General features: G+C 44.8%; 1 protein-coding gene across 5 annotated transcripts in view; it reads left to right on the top strand.

Annotated features, from left to right (window-relative positions):
• The window catches only part of PDE4A (phosphodiesterase 4A), a 479,899-nt gene that overhangs the window by 358,679 nt on the left and 94,115 nt on the right, over nt 1–27,105 (top strand). For all 5 annotated transcript variants that reach the window (XM_068274376.1, XM_068274377.1, XM_068274379.1 and 2 more), the window contains exon 2: nt 26,582–26,767. In XM_068274376.1, the coding sequence (XP_068130477.1) occupies nt 26,582–26,767 (186 nt within the window). The remainder of the gene's footprint in view (nt 1–26,581; nt 26,768–27,105) is intronic.

The following is a 27,105-nucleotide window of genomic DNA, read 5'->3' as shown; positions in this document are numbered from 1 at the left end:
TAATAACACTCTTACAGAACACAATGTGTTATTCCTAGAGTAAGCAGCCTCTGTAATATACGACCCGCTTCTTTTGTAGGAAATATGTCAAGCGCTCCACCTGCACAATTCTGGGTGGATCAAGTATGTGCTGATGTCAGTGTACATTGCTCAGTATTAAAGTGGACCTGAAACACTTGTGGAAGGAGGGGAAATTATACATACCTGGGGCTTCCTCCCGCCTCATCCAGGCTTATCGTTCTCTCGCCATCCTCCTCCGACTCCTAGATCGGGGCCAGTAGTACTGCCCAGGTGCACAACGCTCCCGGCAACGGCAGTGCAATGGGTGACCGCATGCGAAGTGCACCCCGGAGCAAAGGGCCAGCTGCAGAAGATCCAGGAGGCGGAGGACGACGGCGGGGGAGTGATAAACCTGAAGGGGGCCGGAAGGAGCCCCAGGTTTGTTTAATGCCCCCTCTCTACCCTTCATCTCAGATTTACTTTAAAGAGGATCTGTATCAACAAAAATGCCCCTGGGGGGTACTCCCCTCAGGAGGGGGAAGCCTCTGGAACCTATCGAGGCTTCCCCGCCCTACTCCGGCCCACGGCGGCAGCATTAGAGCTCCCCGAACGGCGAGGATGTAAGTATTTATCTTTCCGGTTCCAGCGAAGGCACAGTAGCGGCACTCGGCTCAGAAATAGGCGGAAATAGCCTATCTCTGTCGGTCCGCTCTATGGCACAGGCGCAAGTCTCCTGTAGAGCGGACCCGACTGAGATTGGCTATTTCCGAGCGGAGAGCTGCAACAGCGCCCCCTGCTGGAGCCGGGGATGTAAATATTGCACAGCCTGACAACTTGTCGGGTGTGCATTCCGTGGGCTGCAGCGAGACCGCAGTGGGACACAGGAGGACATGGGAAGCCTCGATAGGGTCCAAAGGCTTCCCCCTCCCGAGGTGAGTATCCCCGGGGGCTTTTTTTTTTTTCAATACAGAGTCTCTTTAAGCCTGGAACCCACTGGCAGTGCTTTTCTAGGTGCTTGTGATTTGTAATGCTTCATACACACTTGAGATAAAAGTCTTTGGAAAATGCAAGATCACAGACCAATCTTACCCCCTTCCATGTAGTATGAGAGCCATACTCTACACAGTCTATTCTATTGAGCTGCACTCCCCATCAGATTAAATCTTTGCAGGATGCTGCACACAAAGATGCTGTACAGACACAAAAGATCATTATCTGCAAAAGATCTGTTCCTGCAAAAAATCCATTCCTGCAAAATGCATTCATAGTCTATGAGATCTGCAGATCCTCATACACACCTGGTTTAACAGACTTCATCTGCATATCTGGCAATCATCTGCAGATCTGAAAATCCATCCTGGTAGATCTGATCTGCAGATGATTGTCTGTTAAACCAGGTGTGTATGAGGATCTGCAGATCTCATAGACTATGAATGCATTTTGCAGGAATGGATTTTTTGTAGGGACAGATCTTTTGCAGATAATGATCTTTTGTGTCTGTACAGCATCTTTGTGTGCAGCATCTTGCAAAGATTTTATCTGATGGGGAGTGCAGCTCCATAGAATAGACTGTGTAGAGTATGGCTCTCATACTACATGGAAGGGGGTAAAATTGGTCTGTGATCTTGCATTTTCCAAAGACTTTTATCTCAAGTGTGTATGAAGCATTAAGCTCTTGCTAATGTAATGCTAAGAGTGATTTTTAAAAATCACATCCTCAAGTGGGATCACACATATAGCATTACAGAAATTTGCCTTGTTAAAACAGAAGGTATATGTGATTATTCGGTACTTATTCGTTAGCCGGGCGCATCCGGCAGGTGGCGACAAAACTCCACCAGAGTTACATCTTTCCCTACTATCCATGTCGGCCTGGAGGGGGAATAGTAATTTGCGCCACCTGCCGGATGCGCCCGGCTAACGGATAAGTACCGATTATTCAAGTTGGAGTGAGCATATGATATCTCCCACAATGCATCTCTGCTGAATCTGAAAGTCATCCCTTTGTTTCCCTGTAAGCTAAAGGTGGCCATACACTGGTCGATTTGCCATCAGATTCGACCAACAGATAGATCTGAGCGAATCTGATCAGAGAGGGATCGTATGGCTGCCTTTACTGCAAACAGATTGTGAATCGATTTCAGCATGAAACCGATCACAATCTGTGGAGCTGCCGCTGCCTTACCCCCCCCCCCCCATACATTACCTGCTCCGGGCACTCGAGCGCCGCTATAGACGCACTCCCGACCCGCCCGCGATCGAGAAAAATCTTCCGCGCGGACAGCTAGATGGAAATCGACGGGAACGATTGATTTCGGATGTAAATCGATCGTTCTGTCAGTATTTGCACAACTATTTCACAGCAGATTTGATCACAGTGATCGAATCTGCTGTATATCGGTGGGAAAATCGTTAGGGGTATGGGCCCCTTTACTACATCTCCAAAACCCCTGGAATGCAATGATGTGTCGGCTGGTTAATTGTACACAGTCACAATAATCCAACATGCATACTGACAGTTTCAAACTGGTTGATCCTCATTAGTGTATGGCAAATTCCTGATCCATTTTTGACAGTTTGATCGAAATTGATGAACTAATGCCAAATTCGTAACTGATATTTGCTCAGTCAGATTACTCTTTCGAATTGAACATCTAAATGATTAAAACATCCTTTAGGCCTTGTTCACATTCTAAATCACGAGCGCTTGCATTTTGTGCTTACCTGCACTTTAGAGATTTTTTGTAAAGCTCTTTTCTAAGCGCTTTTGCAGAATGATTCTGTTTTTTCACTTGCTGACGTCAGTCAGGAAGTGAACTCTTTCAACCGGAAAGAAATAAATACAATGTATTTATTCATGAAAGCGCTGGGGAAATGGTTATACAAAGCGGGTTTTTCAAGCGCTCTGCAATTTCCCTATACCGTCCATTGAGGCAGATCGCCAGAAAATGGTACAGGCAGCGCTTTGATGAGCGGATCGGAATCGAACCGCTCAGATGTGAACACTCTCATAGGGAATCATTGCACAAGTGCCTTTAGGCCTCTTGCACACTACATGCGATTCCGATTTTTTTATATTAGTCCGATTTTTGATTACGATAAAAAAAACGTAGCAGCATGCAGTACGTTTTTTTAATCAGGATCAAAAATCGGATCAGATAAAAAAAATCTGAATTGCGTGTAGTGTGCAAGAGGCCTTAGGGCGACTATAAAATTTGACGGCGCTTAAAAAACCCGAATATTCTCTAGTGGCTTGATTCACTAAAGCCTGATAACTGCTATCACAGCAGTTATCACGCGAGCTGGCGCTCGCAAACGTTTTCACATGAAAAGCATCACTTCCTGTGATGGGCTTGGTTCACTTAAAGAGAACCCGAGGTGGGGTTCTAAAAATATCTGCACACAGAGGCTGGGTCTGCTTGTACTGCCCAGCCTCTGTTGCTATCCCAATCCCCCTGCGCTCTGCTGTCCCACTTAAATCACAGCCGCTCTGTCGGCACGCAGCGTGTCACAACGGGCTGTATTTACCTATGTACTGTCACTCTCGCCGCACCCCCCGCCTCCTGCATAGCTCCGGTCCCCGCCCGTGCCCCTTCCCTCCCCACTGATTGGAGGGCAGGGATATGGGCGGGGACCGGAGCTATGCAGGAGGCGGGGGGGGGGGGGGGGGGCGGCGAGAGTGACAGTACAGAGGTAAACACAGCCCACTGCGTGTCAACAGCGCGGCTTGGATTTATGAGGGCATAGCAGAGCGCAGGGGAAACTTAGGGGGGATTGAGATAGCAGCAGAGGCTGGGCAGTATAGGCAGACCCAGCCTCTGTGTGCAGATATCATTCTTAGAACCCCACCTCGGGTTCTCTTTAACCGTGATAGGACAAATATCACACCTTATCAAAGATATCACACGTTATCAAAGTTATCACGTTACCAAAGTTATCACATGATTCACTAAACCATGATAACTCACATCACAGCCGCGCACGTTTTCACGCGCATCAAGCCCGAGAAACAAACGATGATGTGCGCATTTCACGTGAAAAGCACACGTGATTGCACGATAACCTTCGTTTATCACGTGAACTAATGCTGTTCGAGTGTAAACTTTTGCACGCGAGGAATGTGTGATAACTGCTGTGATAGCAGTTATCACACTTTAGTGAATCAAGCCCTAGGTGTGAATAAGCCCTAATGCTGGGAATACACGGCTCGATTCTGAGACATTTAGATGGCTCGATAAATAATTTCCGACACGTCCGATCTCCCGCCTGATTGTTTCCGTGCTTGACTCTGACTGGGAGACAATGGAAAAAGATAAGAAAAATGGGCGGAAGATAAGAGAATCGCCTGCGGAATAGAGCGGGGAATCGATCGGCAAAATCGAACTGTGTATGCCCAGCATAAGTGTGTGTGGTCCACATGAATTTTCTCTTTAGCTGTAGATGAATCGCTATCTGGCCCCCACAGTGCTTCATGCAATGTGTCACTAGTGTCCCTCCATAGAAACCCTCCTGGCAGGTGTTAGTACATTTCTTTACGCATGATACAAAGTGAATTAGTGTGAAAGTAAACACCGCTATCGAGTTCAGCCTCTGACGGGCTTTAGCTGATCTTATACACATTAGTTCATGAGATCTAGAAGGGAGTAATGGTCAGGGAGAGAGGACCACGTGGAACGGCCACTCCGCCAGGCCATCCGTATCTCTGGAAAGTGTTTGTTTTCTGTTATCCAATCCTGACAGCCTAATCCGGCATTATTATCTCACTTGTGTCGTGGTTGTGTTTAACATCTTAATCTGCCACGGTGGGAGGGCAAGGAAAGGAAACCCCAAACACACACACACACACACACTCGTGTCCTTCCATGCCAGTCTGGAATGGGTGGAGTGTGGTGGATTAGGGGAATCCTATAAGACTTAAGGCAGGACAACCTGTAAATCCTATTACTTTCCTAGTTTTCTTGTGTCACTGAGACGTAAGAGGGACCTCTCCCCACCCCCAGAAATCCCTCCTGTCTGACGCACTCTGGGGAGTTTAGCTCTGACAGTCAGTTATCCCTCTTGCTGAGGAGCGCAGTGACCGAGGTGGCAGCATGGCTGGCAGCTGTAATCCCTTCTTGGCTGCGCTACGCTTACGGTAAGTCCCATCTTTGGGGGGCGAAGCTAACGGGAGTTTATGTGCAGGAATAGGCAACCAGTATGGGGAATGTAAATGTCAGCATGCCTGATTGGGCACGCTGAGACTGACCACGGAGAACTTTAATGGTGAACTGAAGCATGCAACAGTGACAGCTGTACTGACGGGTTGTCCTATGTTGTTTCACTGTCCTCTGCTTGTTTACTAACTTGGAGAAACCTCGTCTCTGATTTGTTATACTAGGTGGCTGTGCGGTGCTAGTCTAAATAGGGCTGTACAGGGGCACTGTCATTTGCTCGCCTCTATAACCCCTTGCCGCTCAGGACGTCATAAATTCAGACCCTACCAAGGCCCCCTACATGGCTCTGACTTGTTATAGTAGTTGGCTGTGCGGCGCGAGTCTAAGTAGGGCGCGATAGGGGCACTGTCATTAGCCCACTACTTGTCTTGCAGCTCAGGGGGTCATAAATTCAGATCTCACCAAGGACCCAGACATGGCTCTGACTTGTGTTATAGTAGTTGGCTCTGCGGTGGTAGTCTAGGTAGGGTGGTACAGGGGTGCTGTAATTACCCCCCTTGTCTTTCCACTCAGGGGGTAATAAATTCAGACCCCACCAAGGACCCCTATATAGCTCTGACTTGTTATAGTAGGTGTCTGAATTGGGCAGTACAAAGGCACCGTCAGCCTCCCCTTCTTGCGGCTCAGGGGTCATATATTCAGATCCCACAAGAGATCTCCATGTGGGTGGAGTTTGTATATTTTGCTTGTGTTGTGTTGATTACTGGCTGACTAGATTGGCACGAATGTGAGTGATCACTGTTGTTCTGCGCCTCATGCTTGTTCGATGCTTGTCAGCTTCCCTACCCGCTCCAAAGCCAAGCAGCATGTATGCACAGTGATCATTCCTAAAACTGTCACCAGAAATTATCACCAATGACCATTCCAGGCAATAGTAATTAAGTTCAGGCCTTAAAACCAACCCTGACCTTTTACCTAAGCTTTATACCCTAACGTTAGATAATCCCTAGCACAAATCTATCTACAACTTTTGTTAAGTATAACCATAACCTAACTTGTTTATTAGAGGTTATTATCCCTAACCAGTTACGCAAGTTAAATCTGAACTGACACTGACAGTAACCTCATTTCAATCTTATCTACTTCTCCAACTCGTCTAAAGTTGGCCATACACTGGTCGATTTGCCATCAGATTTGACCAACAGATAAATCCCTCTCTGATCGAATCTGATCAGAGAGGGATCGTATGGCCACCTTTACTGCGAACACTGTAGAGTAGTAGAGGAAAAGCACAAAACCAGTCCGGGAGCCCAATCTAGTGCAATATCGTTAGTGGGTTTGGGTATATTAAAAAGTAATTGAGTGTATACTCACAAAGGTGGGTTGCAGCAAGGCAACCACTTGTGTTCGCAGGTGGAGAAATACCGTCCCCACTCGGCCTTGTAAATCCAAGACGTGTCGCTACTCCCAAGAAAAACGATTTAGTTATCGAGAAACTCGACTAAATCACCCTCGATATAGAGTGTATACGAGGGGGAGGGCTACTGGATTTATAGTGGTTAGGAGGCGCCCGGTCTGGATAACATCATAATAGAAATTAGTATACTACTATATCCATGTAATAAATAGAAACAAACAGTAACTAGGTTTGTTCCTCTAAGGTATGGAGTGTTGAGATCGTCCTACCTTATAGGTGTTTGATCGAAAACATAAACAAGTGGATATTTACGATTGAATTCGGTTTTTATTGGTGCACTTTGACAACGCGTTTCTCGGCTTGCTGCCGCTTCCTCAGGTCAATACATGTGCCTGTGTGGAATTCCGTACGGGTATCCGGGCGCCCGGATACCCGTACGGAATTTACTGCAAACAGATTGTGAATCGATTTCAGCCTGAAACCGATCACAATCTGTGGAGCTGCCGCTGCTGCGCCCCCCCCCCCCCCCCTGCATACATTACCTGTTCCGGCCGGCGCGACTCCCCTGGTCCCCGCTGTCTTCTTCTCCGCTCTGGGCTCCAGACCGTTCCTGCAGCTACTGAACTTCCTGTCCAGAGGAAGTTTAAACAGTAGAGGGCGCTCTACTGTTTAAACTTCCTGCTGGGACAGGAAGTTCTGTGTAGCTGCAGCCGGTCCAGAACCCAGCGCGGAAAGAAGACAGCGGGGACCAAGGGACTCGCGCCGGCCGGAATAGGTAATGTATACCCGCAGTATTGCGTCGGGCATTCGAACGCCGCTATCGACGCACTCCCGGCCCGCCGGCGATCGAGAAAAATCTACCGCACGGACGGATCGACGGGAATTGACGGGAACGATTGATTTCGGACGGAAATCCGAATTCATACATTATACAATATTCTAATAGATAAGATGTTTTAAATTTAGATGATGTAAAGAGAAACTTTACTGAAATATAGTAGTAGCGGGTAAAAAAAGAAATAATACATTGCAATGGGAAGAATAATACTGTATATGCACAGAGTGAGATGCTGCTTGCTTGGCAGTTGGCAGCAACCGTTATCGCCTACAATGCAACGAGGTTAACAGACAACAGATCAATGGCTCTGACACTGTGGGAGGGGTTTCACCACAATATCCGCCATACAGACACCCCTAATGATCTAGCTGGTGCACACTAACTGGCCGCTGTGAATAGAAGACTAGAGGCCTGATTCACAAAGCGGTGCTAACCTAGTTCGCACACCTAAAGACTTTGGGGTGCTAAGTACTTAGCATGCACCAAAGTAAATCAGATCGCGCGCAGAGTACCGCAAGGCAAAGGCCGGTGCACGCAAAACAAAATGGCGCACGCGATATGTCCTTTAACGGCGCATTGGATGCGCCCTAAACATTGCACCTATGCAAAGTTTAGGGCGCATCCAATGCACCGTTATAGGCGCACCGGGTGCGCTGTTTCGCACGCACCGGCCTTTGCGCGCGCCACACGCAAAGAGTCTATAAGTCGAAAAATTGACGTCTAGCAGGCTCTTTAGTAGACCCCTATATATCATTTAGTTAATCAGACCCACATTTCTCAACCTATAGTCAAGGATATACGGTATATTGTTTGATACTGCATGCAGCAAGGACAGTAGTATGGCTGCATTTACCTCAGTAAGGTTAACAGCCAATCAGAGGGCTCTGCTCTGACAGACCACAAAACAAAATGGAAGAATCTGACAGACACAAGAACTTGCATTGTGTAGAGCATTTGTTATTATACCTGCTGGAACAATAATCTCAGCTGAAGGATGCGGTTAAAACTCAGCACAAAACAACGTTATTTTAGTTTGTACAGAGAGGTGAAAAAATGTTATCGAGGGCCATAAAAAGACTGTATCAAACAGTATCACTTCCACAGAGGTGAGACATTAGAGTGGACAGTCTGTAATAATTATAATACAACGCATGGTATCCTCAGTTATACCATCCAATCATCGTATTAGGTATCTCTGGGATATCTCCAGACAACTAACTGATTTGTTTAAATAGTAGGTAACTCTGTATAATGTGTCCCAGTGTTGGTTATTGCTTCTGCTGCCTGGCTGTGCACATCGTGCTGGTTCCCATAGCCAAGTTCATATATTTTAGCTTTGCTTACCTTGATAAAGGGGTTCCTTGTTGCATTGAAGCAAAAACGACCCGGGATATTTGGCCACAGAGTGAAGCCAAAAAACAGCTTCAGTGTTCTTCCTAGAATTTTTTTCCCAGCCAGGTGGCATGAAGAAATAGGTGGGTGGGGCACGACGGGGGAATAAAGGGGCGGCACGATTCTGCTTACAGCATAGGAGGATGAGGAGGCGAGCTGATGACAGCCGGGTGCTCACCAAAATTAGCTGGGTGGAGCATAGAAACGCAGATGGCTGTGATCGTATGCGTTGCCTTTCGTCGCATGGCCATCTGCCCGTCATGATGTGAACAAGGCCTTATGACTCAGTGGGACAGACAGAAGAGAATTGTGGGTATCTTTAAGGCCAAACCTTATACTGTTGCCATGGTTCCCAGTTAGCTTCCTAAAACAAGACAATTAGCAGCTGCAGGCTTAAAGAGACACTGAAGCGAAAAAAAAATGATGATATTATGATTTGTATGTGTAGTACAGCTAAGAAATAAAACATTAAGATCAGATACATCAGTCTAATTGTTTCCAGTACAGGAAGAGTTGAGAAACTCCAGTTGTCTCTATGCAAACAAGCCATTAAGCTCTCCGACTAAGTTAGTCGTGGAGAGGGCTGTTATCTGACTTTTATTATCTCAACTGTAAGTGAACTGTTTACTTTTTCTCTGCTAGAGGAGAGTTCATTACTTCACAGACTGCTCTGAAAGACTCATTTTGAATGCTGAGTGTTGTGTAATCTGCACATATTATAGAATAATGCAATGTTAGAAAAAACACTATATACCTGAAAATAAAAGTATGAGAATATTTTCTTTGCTGCTAATCTTCTAGAAATTATTCATAGTACACAACCAATTCATTATATCATATTTTTTTTTCCGCTTCAGTGTCTCTTTAACTAGTACTTAACCACCCTGGCGTTCTGATTAAATCGCCAGGGTGGCTGCGGGAGGGTTTTTTTTAAATAAAAAAAAAACTATTTCATGCAGCCAACTGAAAGTTGGCTGCATGAAAGCCCACTAGAGGGCGCTCCGGAGGCGATCTTCCGATCGCCTCCGGCGCCCAGAATAAACAAGGAAGGCCGCAATGAGCGGCCTTCCTTGTTTTGCTTATATCGTCGCCATAGCGACGAGCGGAGTGACGTCATCGACGTCAGCCGACGTCCTGACGTCAGCCGCCTCCGATCCAGCCCTTAGCGCTGGCCGGAACTTTTTGTTCCGGCTACGCTGGGCTTAGGCGGCTGGGGGGACCCTCTTTCGCCGCTGCTCGCGGCGAATCGCCGCAGAGCGGCGGCGATCAGGCAGCACACGCGGCTGGCAAAGTGCCGGCTGCGTGTGCTGCTTTTTATTTGATTAAAATCGGCCCAGCAGGGCCTGAGCGGCAGCCGCTGGCGGTGTTGGACGAGCTGAGCTCGTCCAGACCGCTCAGCTGGTTAAAGCTGGATTGTCACTATAAAAAAATCAATTTTCAACAGCAACTGGTCTGAGTGTATTAAGTGATAAAGATGCTAACCCTGCATTCGAAACTTTCAAAACTTTTTCTGCTGTTATCGTTTGTAGTTATAACATACTTTAGGAGCACTGGCCCTTTAATTGCCATTGACAAACAGTTGCATGCTGGGGGGTCTTTTTTATCTATAATATATTCTTCTTCTCCCCTTTATTTTCCCCTCCTTCTATTGACATAAGACAGTGCACTTCCTAGTATAGACCTCAGTGGAAGTGTCTGAAGTCTCTGGGAGGAGGGCAGGTAACAAATACACAATTAGCAAGAGGAGAAAAAAAAGAGTAAGGGAGGAAATGATGACAGGAGGTCAAAGGTAACCAAGATGGAAACTGTCTAGAGTGGGATTCTCTGCGTTTACTTTATAAAATTCACAGGAATCATAGCGTGGACAATGCAATACATCGGTTATGTAAGTAGAACTAGTATTTATCTACTTATATATGTGTTTTTTATTTCTAGGTTAGCATGGGTGTCACTTGTTTTTTAAAGCCGGAGGATTAGCCATACTATGCCAGGAAAAACAAACACATATATAGGTAGATAAATACTTGATCAACTTACATAACACATGTATTGTACTGTCCACGTGTTGATTTCAGTGAATGTTATATAGTAAATGAAGAGAATTCTGTTCCTGGTGGGGGCCATGTCTTTTGCCCACAGCTGAGGCTAAATACTGATGTCATACTTCCCTTAACTTTTTTTTCTTTTCTGCTCCAATCGCTGAGTTGCCTCTGCCTTACTTGTAAACACAAATGAGTAGGGGGATCAGGTTTCAGCTAGGCAGGGAATTAAAGGGAAGAGGAGGAATATATTATAGATAAAAAGAACCCCCAGCAACTGTTTGGCACTGACTATTAAAGGGCCATTGCTCCTAAAATAGGCCAAATCATAACAGCAGAAAAACTTTTGAAAGATTTGAATGCAGGATTAGTATCTTTATCACTTAAAGGGGAACTGAAGTAAGAGGTATATGGAGGCTGCCATATTTATTTCCTTTTAATCAATACCAGTTGCCTGGCAGCTCTGCTGATCCTCTGCCTCTAATACTATTAGCCATAGCCCCTGAACAAGCATGCAGCAGATCAGGTGTTTCAGACTTTAAAGTCAGATCTGACAAGACTAGCTGCATGCTTGTTTCTGGTGTTATTCAGATACTACTGCAGAGAAATAGACCAGCAGGGCTGCCAGGCAACTGGTATTGATTAAAAGGAAATAAATATGGCAGCCTCCGTATACCTCTTACTTCAGTTCCCCATTTAATACACTAAGACCAGTTGCTGTTGAAATGTGATTTTTATGGTGACACTCCCGCTTTAAAGCAAAAAAGACATGACAGGCTGTATTAATGAAAGGGGCGGATCTCAGGGTTAAACACTTAATTGATCTGAGGTAATTCATCGTTGCAGGTTATTGCTCCACCCTCCTCGGAATTGCAACCGTGGCTCCAGCCACTTCCATCCTTGTTGCCGTGAAATCGTGAAATTGCAAAAATCCACAATGCACGCAAATTCACATAAAGTGTGAACAGGGCCTAAGAGATTTGTTGACCCCCCCCCCCCCCCTCCCAACCTCCTGGTTTGTCCTGCAGTCCCGATACAAGCAATCTTCACGACAACAAGGTCACCATGTGCACTTGTTCTTGTGTAAGTACCTATAAATCACCTATACCATGGTTAACTATTATAGTATTTGCTAATTAATCACTGTAGTGAGTTTACACAGTACATATCCAGACAGCTTGTGGTGGGGCGGCAGGGATTAGGCACTAATCACACAGCAGGGGTAGATGTCAGGTGATGTGACGGTAATGTGTGGGTGACGTGTGTAATGGGTTAATGTGTAGGTCTAGCTGTGGAGTAACATAAGCTAATCACAGTTGACTGTTTAATTGGATTTTCCTTATTTGCTCTCGGCATGGCGTCATATAATAGCTGGATTCACATTTGAACTGTTTCATGGATTACAGTTGTTGTTGTTGTTGTGTGATTGTAAACCACCCCCCCCCCAAAAGAAAAAAAAACAAAAAAACAGTTCCTTAACCGCTTGAGGACCGGAGGCTTACACCCCCTAGTGACCAAGCTATTTTTTTTTTTTTTTATTTAGGCCACTGCAGCTTTAAGGCCTCACTACAAGTCCGTACAACTCAGCACACAAGTGATTCCCCTCCCCCCCCCCTTTTCTGCCCACCAATAGAGCTTTCTATTAGTGGGCTTTGATGTTTCTGAAATGTTTCTTTATTTTTTTTTATAAATAGTTAATTGTGTGTTTTTTGTTTTTTTTTTAAATATAGCTATTTTTTTTTTATATTTTTGTCACCAGCCCTCCCTCCCCTGCCAACCAATCAACGCGATCGGCTGTCATAGGCATCAGTACAGCGGTGCCTTAGATCGCATCGCTTTACAGAGTAAATAGATGGCGGTTTCGCCGTCTATCAGTCTCCTAGCAGCGATCGCCACTGGGAGACTGGAGGCGAAGCGGAGCTCCGTCATTCAAGCGGATATGCGCGCGCCATCTCCTGCAAAACCCCGCCCCAGGACTTAACACCAATTGGCATTAAGCGATCCTGGGGCTGCCGCTGCGTTCACGCCCATCGGCGGGACGTGGTCGTTAGGTAGTTAAAAGACCACTTTGACAAAAATGGTAAAGTTTTAAATAATATATGTGTATACAAACTTATAAGACCTACCGGTGCATTTCTTGCTAAGTAAAATGCACTGCAAATTAATTTCCTCCTATGGAGCTGTCACTTAAAGTAGGCTGTCAATATCCGACAGATCTGACAGGTTTTGGACTAGTTCATCTCCTCGTGGGGGATTCTCAGGGTTTTCTTTGTTTTCAAAACCACTTATTGAATGACAGTTGCTGAGTCCAGCTGCAAAATTAGTGTGCAATGGTAAGTAGGTAAGTAAGCAGGTTGGCCAACATCTTTGTTCAGGCCTAGTTCACATAATAAATAGCCAGTGCAATCGCTTTTTAAAACGCTTTTTCCGACTACAGGGTCCACCGCAGAGACTGTTAAAGAGACTCTGAAGCGAGAATAAATCTCGCTTCAGAGCTCATAGTTAGCAGGGGCACGTGTGCCCCTGCTAAACCGCCGCAATAGCGCCGCTAAACAGGGGTCCCTTCACCCCCAAACCCCCAACTGCGACACTTGGTCGCAGACTTGGTCGCTCCTGGAGGCAGGGCTAACGGCTGCAGCCCTGCCTCCAGTCGCGTCTATCAGCGGCGCATCGCCGCCTCTCCCCCGCCCCTCTCAGTGAAGGAAGACTGAGAGGGGCGGGGGAGAGGCGGAGATACGCGCTGACAGACGCGCGTGGGGCAGGGCTGCGGCGGTTAGCCCTGCCCCAACCAGGAAGCGCTCCCCCGCATTACGGAGGGGATTTGGGGGATCAGGGACCCCCGTTAAGCCGCGGGATAGCGGCGGTTTAGCAGGGGCACACATGCCCCTGCTATCTATGAGGTCTGAAGCGAGATTTATTCTCGCTTCAGACTCTCTTTAAACACTGTTGAGAGATACAACACTGCTTTATGCTTTACCCCTTATCACTGCTCTTCATCAAGTCTTCTTCCACCTGTTTATAAAAGATGATGTTTTTCTTGATAAAAATATCACTGTGAAGTGCAACAAGTACTGTATATACCCGATTATAAGGCTAAAAATTTAGGTCTGACTCACTTCATAAAAGTTTAGGAATCGACCTATACATGAGTCACAGGCAACACTGAGCACATTGAGTAATGTGTGTACTAATAGTGACATTACCATTTGCAGCAATTTATCCAGTGCTAAGTGACACTTTCTTGATAAAGGAAATGCCAAGAAAACACAGGTCTGAAAGTCCTGGCCACAACAATTAACAAGGAAAGGTGCAGGGGGGAAACTACTGGGCTGCAGGAAGGGGGGTGAATTATTGCTGCACTTGGGGGCCTGGAGGAGGTATTGGGGGCACTTAGGGGACAGGAGAGGTTAATGGCTTCAATACTGTATGCAGTGTAGTCATTAACCCCCCCTGGGCTCCAAGTGCAGCTGTTAATTCTTCCTGTTTCCTGAGTGCAGCCATTAACTTTGCTGGGTAGACTTATACTTGAGTCACTAAAACATTCCGGCTTAAAGAGAGTCTGAAGCGAGAATAAATCTCGCTTCAGACCTCATAGATAGCAGGGGCATGTGTGCCCCTGCTAAACCGCCGTTATCGTGCCGCTAAACGGGGGTCCCTTCACCCCCAAATCCCCTCGGTGCAGCGGGGGAGTGCTTCCTGGTTGGGGCAGGGCTAACCGCCACAGCCCTGCCCCACGCGCGTCTGTCAGCGCGTATCTCCGCCTCTCCCCCGCCCCTCTCAGTCTTCCTTCACTGAGAGGGGCGGGGGAGAGGCGGCGATGCGCCGCTGATAGACGCGACTGGAGGCAGGGCTGCAGCTGTTAGCCCTGCCTCCAGGAGCGACCAAGTCTGCGACCAAGTGTTACAGTGGGGGGGTTTGGGGTGAAGGGACCCCCGTTTAGCGGCGCGATAGCGGCGGTTTAGCAGGGGCACACATGCCCCTGCTAACTATGAGCTCTGAAGCGAGATTTATTCTCGCTTCAGAGTCTCTTTAAGAGGGTCAAATATTGGAGTCGACTTATACATGAGGTCCACTGATATTCGAGGATATACACTCACTTTGCATCAGATGTATGTGTTTTGTTGTTTATTGTTAATGTGTTGATTTTGGAAAAAAAAGAAATTTCAATAAAAAAATTCCTGTTGAAAAAAATAGACACCACACTCAGGTATGAGGCAGTTAGCATCGCATAATGCCGACTGGCCAATGAGAGTGCAGAAAAGTATCACGTCCACACGACCACGATTGGTTGCCAGAGAATGGACCACTCCCTTTTAATGCTGGGTACACACTATGAGATTTTATGGTCGATTTACTGTCAGATCGATTATTTCCAACATGTCCGATTTGCTTTCCAATCAATTCCAAAGCATTTTCCATTCGATTTCCGTTAACTTTAATAGGAAATCGATCGGAAAGCATATCGGACATGTTGGAAATAACTGATCTGACAGTAAATCGACCATAAAATCTAATAGCGTGTACCCAGCAATAGATAGCTGTGCTCTGGCAGAGATAACGTGGTAATTGGCACTTTTTCCACTAAGCAGCACGTGTAATTTTGTCAGTAAAGGTGTGAAATATACTTTCACACCTTTAAAGAGGTTTATAAATATAGGTTATGTAAACTTATAAATTACATAGCAGTAAAATATTTCACCAGAAGACACTGCTACTAGCAAAAATGTAAAATAGCACGTTACATAATAATAAGAAAGTCTTTATGTACAGTACAAAAATCCCAAACTCCCATCACTGAGGCATGTAAAATACCATGTGTCTGTGACCACCCACAATATAACAAATCTTGCTCGATTTTTCTGTGTTTTGTTTTTTTTTGTTTATTAAAAACGGTTGTATAAAAAAACGTACATGTTGAAACTTTTTTTTCAATCGAGAAACATGATCAAAATTTCAGGGTTTTTTTATTTTTATTCTTTAGCTTTTTTAATCTGCTGTGGTGAAAAATTCTGACATTTTACAGAATATTGAATGGTACAGGATAGATTGTAAATGTCTTGATTTGTAGTTACGTTACAAGGTTTTTTTCTTTTTTTTTGCCGGATCTTCAATTTTTCTTTTATAAGTGAGGAAAAAATGTAACAAAAGTGTGTGATACGTTGGTCATATTTTTAAATTTTATAATCAGTTGGAAAAATTGATCGTAATTCTCTTATTAAAAAACTGTATACTCTGTGACCACCTCAGCGATGATAATTGATGCAACAAAGATAAGTGTTTATATATCATCTGTACTGTAAGGCCGGGATCACACTTGAGAAAATCTGCAGCGTTGTGCTGCAGAAAATGGAATCACAGATGATGACAGTCTATGGTGTTTCTGCGTTTTCCAGAGGCATAAGTGATTCCGCATAATGCAAAAAAAAACCTATACTGAGGAGTCTGATCAATTTTGGGTACCTGGAGTCGGAGTTGGTGGTTTCATAGAATGAGGAGTCGGATGATTTTTGTACTGACTCCACAGCCCTTAAAAAAACACCAAACCGATACAACCTGCACTAGTTTCCCACAAAACGCATGTGGTTTTCAATAGAAATCAATGGCTACTGTAAAAATACCTACTGCCTAAAATGCACTGCAAATAGCACAGTTGTGTGGCAAAACACTGGCAAGGAATTGCCTCTAAGGGCTAGAACCCACAGGAGCGCTTTTGGCAGCGTTTTGGCAGCACTGCGATACGCTAGCAGTTTGCCAAAACGCTGGGCTAATGTTAATGGATGGGGCAACTTCCACAGGAGCGTTTGCGTTTCTCAGAAACGCAAACGCAGGACCTGCAGCATTTTGGGAGCGTTAGCGCTTCAATGTAAAGTATTGAACCGCTAGCGGAAACGCTCAGCAAAACCTAAACTGAGCGGTTTTGCTAGCGTTTTGCGGTTCAGCACACTGTAACAAAATGAAAAATAATTCACAGGACCAATCAGGATCAAAACGCAAAACGCTACGCACCCGCTGGGGAAAAAAATACAATGTTGCAAAACACGACCAAAAACGCGCATGAATCCGCTTGCAAACCGCTCAGACAAAACGCTAGTGTTTTGCGTTTGCGGTTTTCAGTGGGTTCCAGGCCTGATTCCCGCAGATGCAAGTGTGGCTCCTCCATAAGCAACGTATTTTCACCATAGTTGCAAGAAGGACAATTTTAGCTTCATAACCATTGCTAGCTAGGTGCAGATTGAAAAGGTGACTAAAAGACTTGTGCAGTGCTCATATATGGTCATGAGATGTTTATTAGGAAAGTGTGTTTTTTTTTGAGTGAGTGCCTACTTGATGAACAATAAAAAGATTGTACAGAAATATGTGAATATTAGTGTAAGGTATATGAAGGCTGCCTTGAGCTGATCCACAACACAGCTCAGTTCTTGAGAAGCTAAATGAGGAAAAGAGCCTTGACCTCTGTCAGGTTTTTATTGCTGTCTTGTCCGGCTATGAAGTAGCAGTTGTGTGATTACTATGGTCGTGTTCTCATGATTGCAACTGTATGACTGCTTAGGCTGCATTTCCACTTGTGCGGTGCGAATCGCCGCGGTAAAAATTTGCATGCAGATGCGAATTTCGCATGCGAGTCCATGCGAATTTTCATGCGAATTTGCATGGATGACAATGTATGCGAATTTAACCATGGCAGTGCTGGTGTGCTTTTCCATTGTTTCTATGCGAATTCGCATGAAAATTCGCATACCCAAACCTCATGTGAATTTTGTATTAAATACATTGTATGCGATTCGCATAGCGGTATGCGAATTCTGATGGCTCTGCCATGCAAATTTTTTTCTGCACAGAAAAACGCAAAGGAATCCTGACAAGTGGAAACAGTCCCATTCACTTGTATTGCTATGCGAATTTGCATGCGAAAAACGCATGCGAATTCGCGATAGTGGAAATGGGCCCTGAAAGAGAAACTCCGACCAAGAATTGAACTTTATCCCAATCAGTAGCTGATACCCCCTTTTGCATGAGAAATCTATTCCTTTTCACAAACAGACCATCAGGGGGTGCTGTATCGCTGAGATTGTGGTGAAACCCCTCCCATAAGAAACTCTTGAGTACGTACTCTTGGCAGGTTCCGGTCTGTGAACCTTGCTGCATTGTGGGAAATAGCTGTTTACAGCTGTTTCCAACAGCCAAAAAAGTATGCAGCAGCTACATCACCTGCCAGCAGTAAAAATGTCACCATGTGATAAATGTCAGAATGTTTAAAGGGATTTAAAAGATTTTACAATGGGCAAACACTGACTAAATCATTTATACCTAATTGTTGCAAAAATTAAGCACTTTTTTTAACTTTATTTTCACTGGAGTTCCTCTTTAAGGCGCGTACACACGTCCAACTTTTCTGAACAACTTGTCGTCTGAACGACAAGTTGGATGTGTGTAAGCGCAGTAGAGCGACTGATAACAGACGGTTTGCCTGATCTGTTTGACGGATCAGTTGCATCAACTATCGTTCAAATGACTGTCAGGTCCGTAAAAATGACTGTCAGCTCCGTATGTGTGTACAAACAACCAGCGGTCGTTTGGCCAACTAATCAGTTGGCAGATGCTTGTAAAGAGGTGCAGGATACCATGATTTCTATCAACGTGATGACGCACGTCTTTTATGACTGAACGTTCCAGTCTATAAGACGACGTGTAAATTAGTTCGTTGGCTGCTTTGTTGGACGTGTGTATGTGACGTTTAAACGGCATGTTGTTTACCTGACAAGTCACTTAAACGACCGATCCAAACGACAATCAGGCATAACGGTCAATAGACTTTTATGTTACCATTCACATTACAGGTGTGCGTTCCCATGCGTTACGATGTAGCGTGTCTGGGAACATTTTAGCGCACCACGACGTGCATTCAGAGCGATGGCCTTGCGATGGCAATGCATGCATGACATCGCATTTGTGCTTGCGTTCTGTAGTATGAATGGGCCCTAAGGCAGCTGTCTCATTAATCTGACATGACTCCCATGGCCAGCGGGAGCAGACAGGGTAGTGTCCGTTCTGATGGTCCGTTGTTGTCTGGTTGTAGCACATGGCAGATGCTGTTTAGGGGAACGCATCGGCTCTCCGGGAAAAATCACAGACAGCACAAAGTTCAGTCGGTTTAATGCAGACTCACAAGTTTGAATGGATCCTATTTATGAAAATGGATCTTTTCACTGTCAATTTTTCATTGCGGTTAAACAGACATAAAAACATCTGTTTTCCCGCTGAAGTGGGAATGGAGCCTAAAGCTGGCCATACAGGCATCGATTGTAACCGGCAGATTTGATCTCGATAAACTAATCTGCTGGTTATCTTTGACCCAACGAGACGCATTGAATGTAATTTTGATTGTTTTGAAGCAAAAATTGAGATCAAGAATGGACCAGACGGTAAATTTCAGTCGATCTGCTGCAGCGGTAGGTCCAGGGCTTTGGAGTCATTTTTGGGTACCTGGTTTGTGAGCACATGTGTATGCTATCCATTCGTTATAGGCAGTGCTTAGAAATGCAGGAGCGAGGGAGATTTCACAGATCAGAGCAGTCAGAGCGATCTCTCATTGGCTGTTCCGAGCTGCCACACTTTACATACTGCTCTCTGAAGAAGGCTCCTGTTGTGTGTTTCATACGCTGAAGCAATAGGCACTGGGGGGGGGGAGGGGGGGGGGATTGCTAGACTCACTGAATTCAGCATGCAAAAAATAGAGAGAAGCACGTAACCTGCAGCAGCTGATTGGATAAAGCCTGTCCCCTGTGTCAGCGGTGATGTCACAGTGTAGGGAGACCCGCCCACCGAGTGACGATAATCTGTCACTTCTTATCAGAGGGGATCAGGCGGAGAGATTTATACGCACGCAGGACAAACGCTAGTGCAGGGGAAAGGTGCCACCATGTGACATTGCTGTGGGTGTCCTGGCACTGACCCATTGGTGGACACACAGGAGACAAGCACTGCAACCCCCTATGCAGCTGCCACGGAAATCTGGGGCTCAATATTATTATTATTATTATTATATTTTATTTATGGAGTTGTTCTTTTCTTTAGCTCAGCATAGAGTGCTATTAGCCAACAGTGAGTTATAATGCGTTAAAGCAGACCTGAACTCAGAATTTCCTCTCTGCACTAAAAGATAAGCAACAGCGTAATAACCTTTACAGAAAAACAATTCATTGTTACAGATGATACAATCTCTGCAATACATCTGCAGTGTTCATGGAAGCAGACATAGAGTTACCATCCTGTGTGTACAAATTAGCTGCTCTGTCGAGGCTGCCAGGATTACCGAGCTGACACAGCTGAGAGATCAAATTACACTTATGGTTAGTCACAGATGAAGGGGGATTAGACAGGCTAAACTCTCTAAATACATACGGGGTGCATTCCTCTCAGTTTTCCTTCTGTCCTGTGCAAGAGTTTAGGTCCACTTTAAGCCTTGTATAACACCTGCGTTATATAATAAGTATGATCTGCAGTGTAGACTGGACATAGACTTTCATACAAAGCCTGTATGTTGCGACTTACAATAATGCAATCTGTTACAATGCAGTACTGCCAACTGGCCCATAGAATGAATTGTATGGGCAGTGAGATGACATGCAGAATTATTATGCAATGCTGCTGATGCAGTATAAAAGGGCCTTAAGGCTACGTTCACTGTGGGGGTTGTGTTCCCTGTAAAAGCAGGAATGCAACGGAACTTAAAGTCCAACTGCAAGTTATCATCGCATTGTATGGCATACTGTGAAGCATACAGTCAATGAAATGTATGCTTCACTGACACCGTCAATACCTATTTGCCTGTGCGGTGGGATGCCGCAATCTATATTACTTTATGCCGCACTGTGAATGTCACATAGGTGTTGCATCGCACTGTGACGTTCCGCGTTTCAGTGCACCCGATACGTCACACCATGACAACCCACTATGAACAGAGCCTAATAGTTTTCACCGGGGCTGGTTTTTGAAAAGGAAATAAATATGTCAGCTTCCATAGATCTCACACCGTTCTTTTTAAAGGGACTCCGAGCACCTCTAAAAGTTGTGCTATGACCCCTCTGGAGGAGCCTCTTGCACTGGCCATGCGTGTCACTTCCTTTTACTGCTTTATTCAGTGATGCACTTCTCTAACAGAGAAGACAGGGGTGACCCGGAAGTTATAACATAGCCAAGATGGCAGCTGTGATTTTTTAAATTGAAATCGAATGAATTTGGTGTAGAACGGCGATTCAGGCTTCAAATGAAAGAAAGAAAAGTATGCATAAGTACTTTGCAGTACTGGTGGGAGTCTTAAAGGCATGCCCATGAGAGGTGCTCGGGGTCCCTTTAAAGGAACTCAGGGCGGGTGTGCTGGATCACGTATGTGCTGTGTTACACTGGAGCCCAGTATAACATGTTTATGCCAAGTGCTAAGCGCTGAGATGAATGCTGTAGTGCGATCCATTCCCACTGGGGGCAGCCATGTTTACAGCTCCAGCTCATTGCAGCTTTTTGCAGAGGTGTTAGAAGCTATATCCATACAGCATTATGTTAAACAAATCAGCCCTCAGACTAAACATTAGGAAGGCAACAGAGACATCTGATGTACTTTCTTTACTCCCTAACCCGGCCACTCCACGGTCTCCCATGTGACAAGTGCCTAAGCACCGTGACAGCAAAACAGGGACACGGTCATGGGGACACAAATCTGACAGGGAAGCCCATTCCACTGTGAAGTGTTTTATTGCTGTTCCTGTTCCTTTCAGAGAAATTTCTCTCATTGGGGAAGGAAGTGGTGGATAATATCATTAACTGTGACACAAACGGCAATACAAACTTGCCTCATGGCCTAATATTAGATAACCTGATAATCAGATAACCTGATAAAACAAGTCCTGTTCACCCCTCATTACTTCACTTGAGCTTCATCAACATGAGTTGAAGGTCCACATCATGCACAGATCTGTATATAAGGTACCATCTTATAGATTAGTAGACTCTGTATCCCAATAGTAAACATGGACCTGAACTCTTGTACAAGACAGAAGGAAAACGCAGAGAAATGCATCCTGTATGGATTCAGAGAGTTCAGCCTGTCTAATGCCCCCTCATCTGTGACTAATCACCACTGTAAAATGATCTCTCAACTGTGTCAGTTGGCTGCCTTGGCAGAGCATTTGTAAACACAAGATGTAAACCCTATGTCTGCTTCCATGAAAGCAGGAAGTAGACACTCTGCCGATTTATTGCAGGATTTGTATCAGCTGTAACAAAGAAATGTTTTTGTTTTGTAAAAGTTATTATGTTGTTGCTTATATTTTAGAGCAGAGAGGAAGTTCTGAGTTCAGGTCCAAAGGGGAATCTGAAGTGAAAATAAACGTATTATATAATGATTTGTTTTTGTAGTACAGCTAAGAAATAGAACATTAGTAGCATAGCTACGAGTCTCATATTGTTGCCAGTACATAAAGAGTTAAGAAACTTCAGTTGTTATCAGTGGCGTAGCTAAGAAGCCGTGGGCCCCAGTGTAAGTTTAGCATTGGGGCCCCCCAAGCATGCTATAGATAACAATTAATACAGCGCACCAAAACCAATCAAGGACAACCACAGTGTCAGGTGCAAGAAGGGGATGGGAAGCTGGGTGTTAGTGATCTAACTCAGCCTTTCTCAACCTTTTACCCTGGAGGAACCATGCAAATAACTTTTGGATCTCACGGAACCCCTGCAATTATTGTGTAGGAGGCGTGATCTTTAAAAGTAGTGGTTTTTAGTACCCTGGTTGAGAAATCCTGATCTAACTATTCAAATCAACAATAGAAGTGAATAATATCAGCACAGGACCAATAAATAATAATAATAATCCGAACATTTATATAGTGCTTTTCTCCTGTCGGACTCAAAGCGCTCAAGAGCTGCAGCCACTGGGATGCGCTCAGGAGGCCACCCTGCAGTGTTAGGGAGTCTTGCCTTGAACTCCTTACTGAATAGGTACTGACCCTAGCCAGGATTCGAACCCTGGTCTCCCATGTCAAAGGCAGAGCCCTTAACCAGTACTCTATTCAGCCCAAGGGCCCCGATGTGTTGCTACCTCTGCACCCCCTATAGCTACGCCACTGGTTGTTATCTATGCAAAAGAGCTTCTCTGAGCTCTACGGCTAAGCTTGGTCCACTACAGTGCTGTTTTCTGAAGCACTTATCTCAACTGTATCTCACTATTTCTTATTTGTTTTTCTGTATTTGGGCCCATTCACACTCAAGCATTTTGCCGGCGATTTTGGCAAAATGCTCAAACGCTAGCGCTTTTCAAAGCGCTAGGGTAATAAAAGTTTATGAGCCCGTTCTCATTTGGGCAATTTGCGCTAATTGCCGCAAATCGCCCAAAAACGCTAAACGCGTAGCCTGCACCATTCTCAGGCGATTTCCCGGCGATCACGTTTTAGTGCAATAGAAGCGCAAAACGCAAACGCTAAAAAATCAGCAGGTGTGGACACTTGTGATTGACATTTCTCACACTACAGTGTACTGCTTCAGCTGGGTGCTCCACCCGGCTAGTTTTGGTGACCACCCGACTTTTATCAGCTCACCTCCTGCTATGCTATTAACTGTATATCCCAGCCAGGGCACTATCTGCATGGAATTTTTATGTTCTCCCCATGTCTGCATGGGTTTCCTTCAGACATTCCGGTTTCCTCTAACATCCCAAAACCATACAGGTAAGTTAATTGGCTTCCCCCTAAAATTGGCCCTACACTAGGATACATATACAACACGATACATACATATGACCATGGTAGGGGTTAGATTGTGAGCTCCTCTGAGGAACATTTAAGTGACAATACAATATACTCTGTGCAGCGCTGCGGAAGATGTTGGCGCTATATAAATACTAAATAATAATAATAATATGCTATAAGCAGAATTGTGCAGAGAAGCCCCGGTCCTGCATTCTGTCATCTCGCCTCACCCTGCTACTTTTTCATGCCACCCAGCTACATTGTTCTGCCACCTGTCTGGAAAAACTTTCTGGGGAGCACACTGCACTACTGTACAAGATTTCTCTTATTTTGCATATTTATATATTTACTTATAGAAATCTTTACTCCACATGTAAAAGGTGAGTAGAAAGATTTGGTTGGGAAAGAGGGGCTGTCCTTCCAGAGTAGGAACTGCTGTGAGTGATGATGCCCTTATTTTTGGTTGCTGGGATTTCTGGTTCTCCAGCAGCGTGCCAGTCCCACACGCTGTGAGCGGGCACGCTGTAGCTTTATAAACTCATCAGAGTAATGAATGGATCCTCTGTTCTGTTCCCTGGACCGTTCCCTCCAGTAACCTTTGTCTCTCTCTCTATGTGCAGTTAATCCCCCTCCCAGCACAGCTGCCCCATTGACGTCGGCTCCCTCTCCAGATGTGCAGCCTTAAAACTGTAATTTAGTAAAGCTGCTTCGCCTCAGCCTGACGTCACGCCTCTCTTTCTGCCATGTTACGGAATCAAGGGGTCTCCGATCTCATCTCCCAAATGAGGCAGTGCAACAAAATACCGCTGCGCTCACAGTGCTGTAGTGTGTACTGCCACTTAAAGGGCCACTCCAGACCTGCAGATAACGACATAAAAGGAACAAAAACTGCTTCACTTGCTGAGATGTGTGTAACGTAAAGCCTGTTCTGGTCTCTCACTCCCTGCCTCCCCCTCCCTAGATGTGCGGCACCGCTTCACTCACCTGCTCTCGGTGTTCAGTGATGAGATCTCCATCCGCCCATCCAGTGTCCTGTATCTGTGGCTACAGCACTGCCTCATGTGACCTGTGACCTTAGCGAAATAAATCTGATTCTGATGAGGTGTTGCTGTAGTCAGAGAGGAAGCAGGACTTCATGTGGCTGGCCATTGCTAATCTGCTGAGGGCGGTTGAGTGATGCGTTGCCAGTGGACTACATACTGGGCATCAGAGCAATGTATTTCTCACAATGTATTTGCTTCAAGCTACAAAATGTCAATAACAGGCCCTCGCTACTTATCACGATTAATTGATCTATATTTTGTTTTTTACGCCACTAATTAAGCTTTCCTTGGGTGGTACATTTTGCTAAGAATTATTATTATTTTTTTAAATCCATATTAACAGGAAGATTAAGAAAGAAATGGAAAAAAATCATTATTTCTCAGTTTTTGGCCGTTTAAATGATGTCCCTATCACAATTTATGGCGCCGATATTTTATTTAGAAATAAAGGTGCATATATATATATATATATATATATATATATATATATATATATATATATATGTGTATATGTGTATATATATATATATATATATGTATATATGTGTATGTATATATATATAACTTTTGTTCTATCTATATATATATATATACTATACTCTCTTGACATGTATATTTAAACAGTTTAAACCCTACTTATGGTATTTAGGGCTCTTTTCCACTATGAAATGCGATTGCGATCGCGATTACGATCGCGATCGCAATCGCATTTCAATTTCCACCATGCGATTGAGCTACTATACTCATTATAGTCCAGCTCAATCGCATACAAAACGCAGCAGGACGACGATTGCGCTTTGACCGCAATCGGATCGCACTAATGGAAATTGCTGCTGCAGTTTCCATTAGTTTAATGTACCTTGCGATTTGCAGTCAGAAGCAAATCGCAAATCGCAGGCTAGTGGAAAAAGGCCCTTAAGGCTCTTTTCCACTATGAAATGCGATCGCGATTCCGATCGCGATCGCAATCGCGTTTCAATTTCCACATTGCGATTGAGCTACTATACTCATTATACTCCAGCTCAATCGCATACAAAACGCGGAAGGACAACGATTGCGCTTTGACCAAAATCGCATCGCAATCGGATCGCACTAATGGAAAATGCTGCTGCAGTTTCCATTAGTTTAATGTACCTTGCGATTTGCGATCAGAAGCAAATCGCAGGCTAGTGGAAAAAGGCCCTTAAACAGTTCAGACCCTACTTATGTTCTTTTTTTTTTTTTTTTTTTTTAAATAAAAAATTGTATTTGGGTAATTTTTGGTGTGGGAGGGAAACAGATCATTTTAAATGTAAAATAATGTATTGTAATGTAAAAAATGTATGTGGGTGTAGTTTACTATTTGGCCACAAGATGGCCACAGTCAAAAAAGTCCTGGAGCGTACGATCACGCTACCAGGAACTATAAGGAGGCTGTAATGTATTTAAAATATGTAGTTAAAATACGGCACTCTGTGATAAGAAAGCGTCGGTTTTGCTGCGGGGAACTTAGATGGGGGGGTGGTAACTCCTCACTGCACAGTCAGATTTAAGTGGTTAAAAGCAACTTCAGCTCCGTCTTCTGATAGCGGCGAAGTTACTCCCTGTGCCTGCTATAGCCGTAATTCCTATTACAGCCTATGGTGGCGCCGGCTGCACCCAAGTCTTCTGCGCTGGATTCACTGTGTTCGCTGGGGAGGGCCTGTTATAGCCTTTTAGTTAACATTATAGTTAGTGTTTCAGGAAATGGAGTGTGGGGGGATAGGGACACCCTCAGGGTAGTGGGTGAGGTTTGTGTAAAGCTGATATAGTTTAGTATGTAGATGGTAGCCTGGCAAGCAACTAGCTAATCCTGCCATCTGTTGGATGCCATCGGTCAGGGAGAGATATGTTTTTTGTAAGAATCATAAATCTAATAATATTCTTTCCCTACATTTATTCTGCTGCCACCAACTCTTCCTGTTGTTCTTGTTTCTTCAGCTTCGATGTGGAAAATGGGCCTTCTCCAGGTCGCAGCCCGATTGATTCGCAGGCGAGTCCAGGGCTGGTGCTGCATCCCAGCTTCCCACAAAGCCAGAGGAGGGAGTCCTTCCTGTACCGATCAGATAGCGACTATGACATGTCACCAAAAACCATGTCTCGGAACTCCTCGGTCACCAGTGAAGCGTAAGTGTTGTGTGATGTACTGAATCCCATGTGTCTCTGTCACCATAGCAAGTGAAAAAGCACAATTGTATTTTATTTACTGTATTTTTTGGACTTTAACCACTTCAGCCTTTAGTCGTTTTTACTTTATGCATCCGAGCAATTATCACCTCCCATTCATTAGCCTATAACTTTATCACGACTTATCACGATGAACTGATCTATATCTTGTTTTTCCACCACCAATTAGGCTTTCTTTGGGTGGTAGATTTTGCTAAGAGCCACTTTACTGTAAATGCAGTTTAACAGGAAGAATAAGAAAAAAACGGAAAAAAATCATTATTTCTCAGTTTTCAGCC

Source organism: Hyperolius riggenbachi, chromosome 3 (genome assembly GCF_040937935.1).
Source record: "Hyperolius riggenbachi isolate aHypRig1 chromosome 3, aHypRig1.pri, whole genome shotgun sequence".
Taxonomy (NCBI): domain Eukaryota; kingdom Metazoa; phylum Chordata; class Amphibia; order Anura; family Hyperoliidae; genus Hyperolius; species Hyperolius riggenbachi.
Note: the sequence above shows the minus strand (reverse complement) of the source record. Positions and strands in the feature narration are given on the sequence as shown.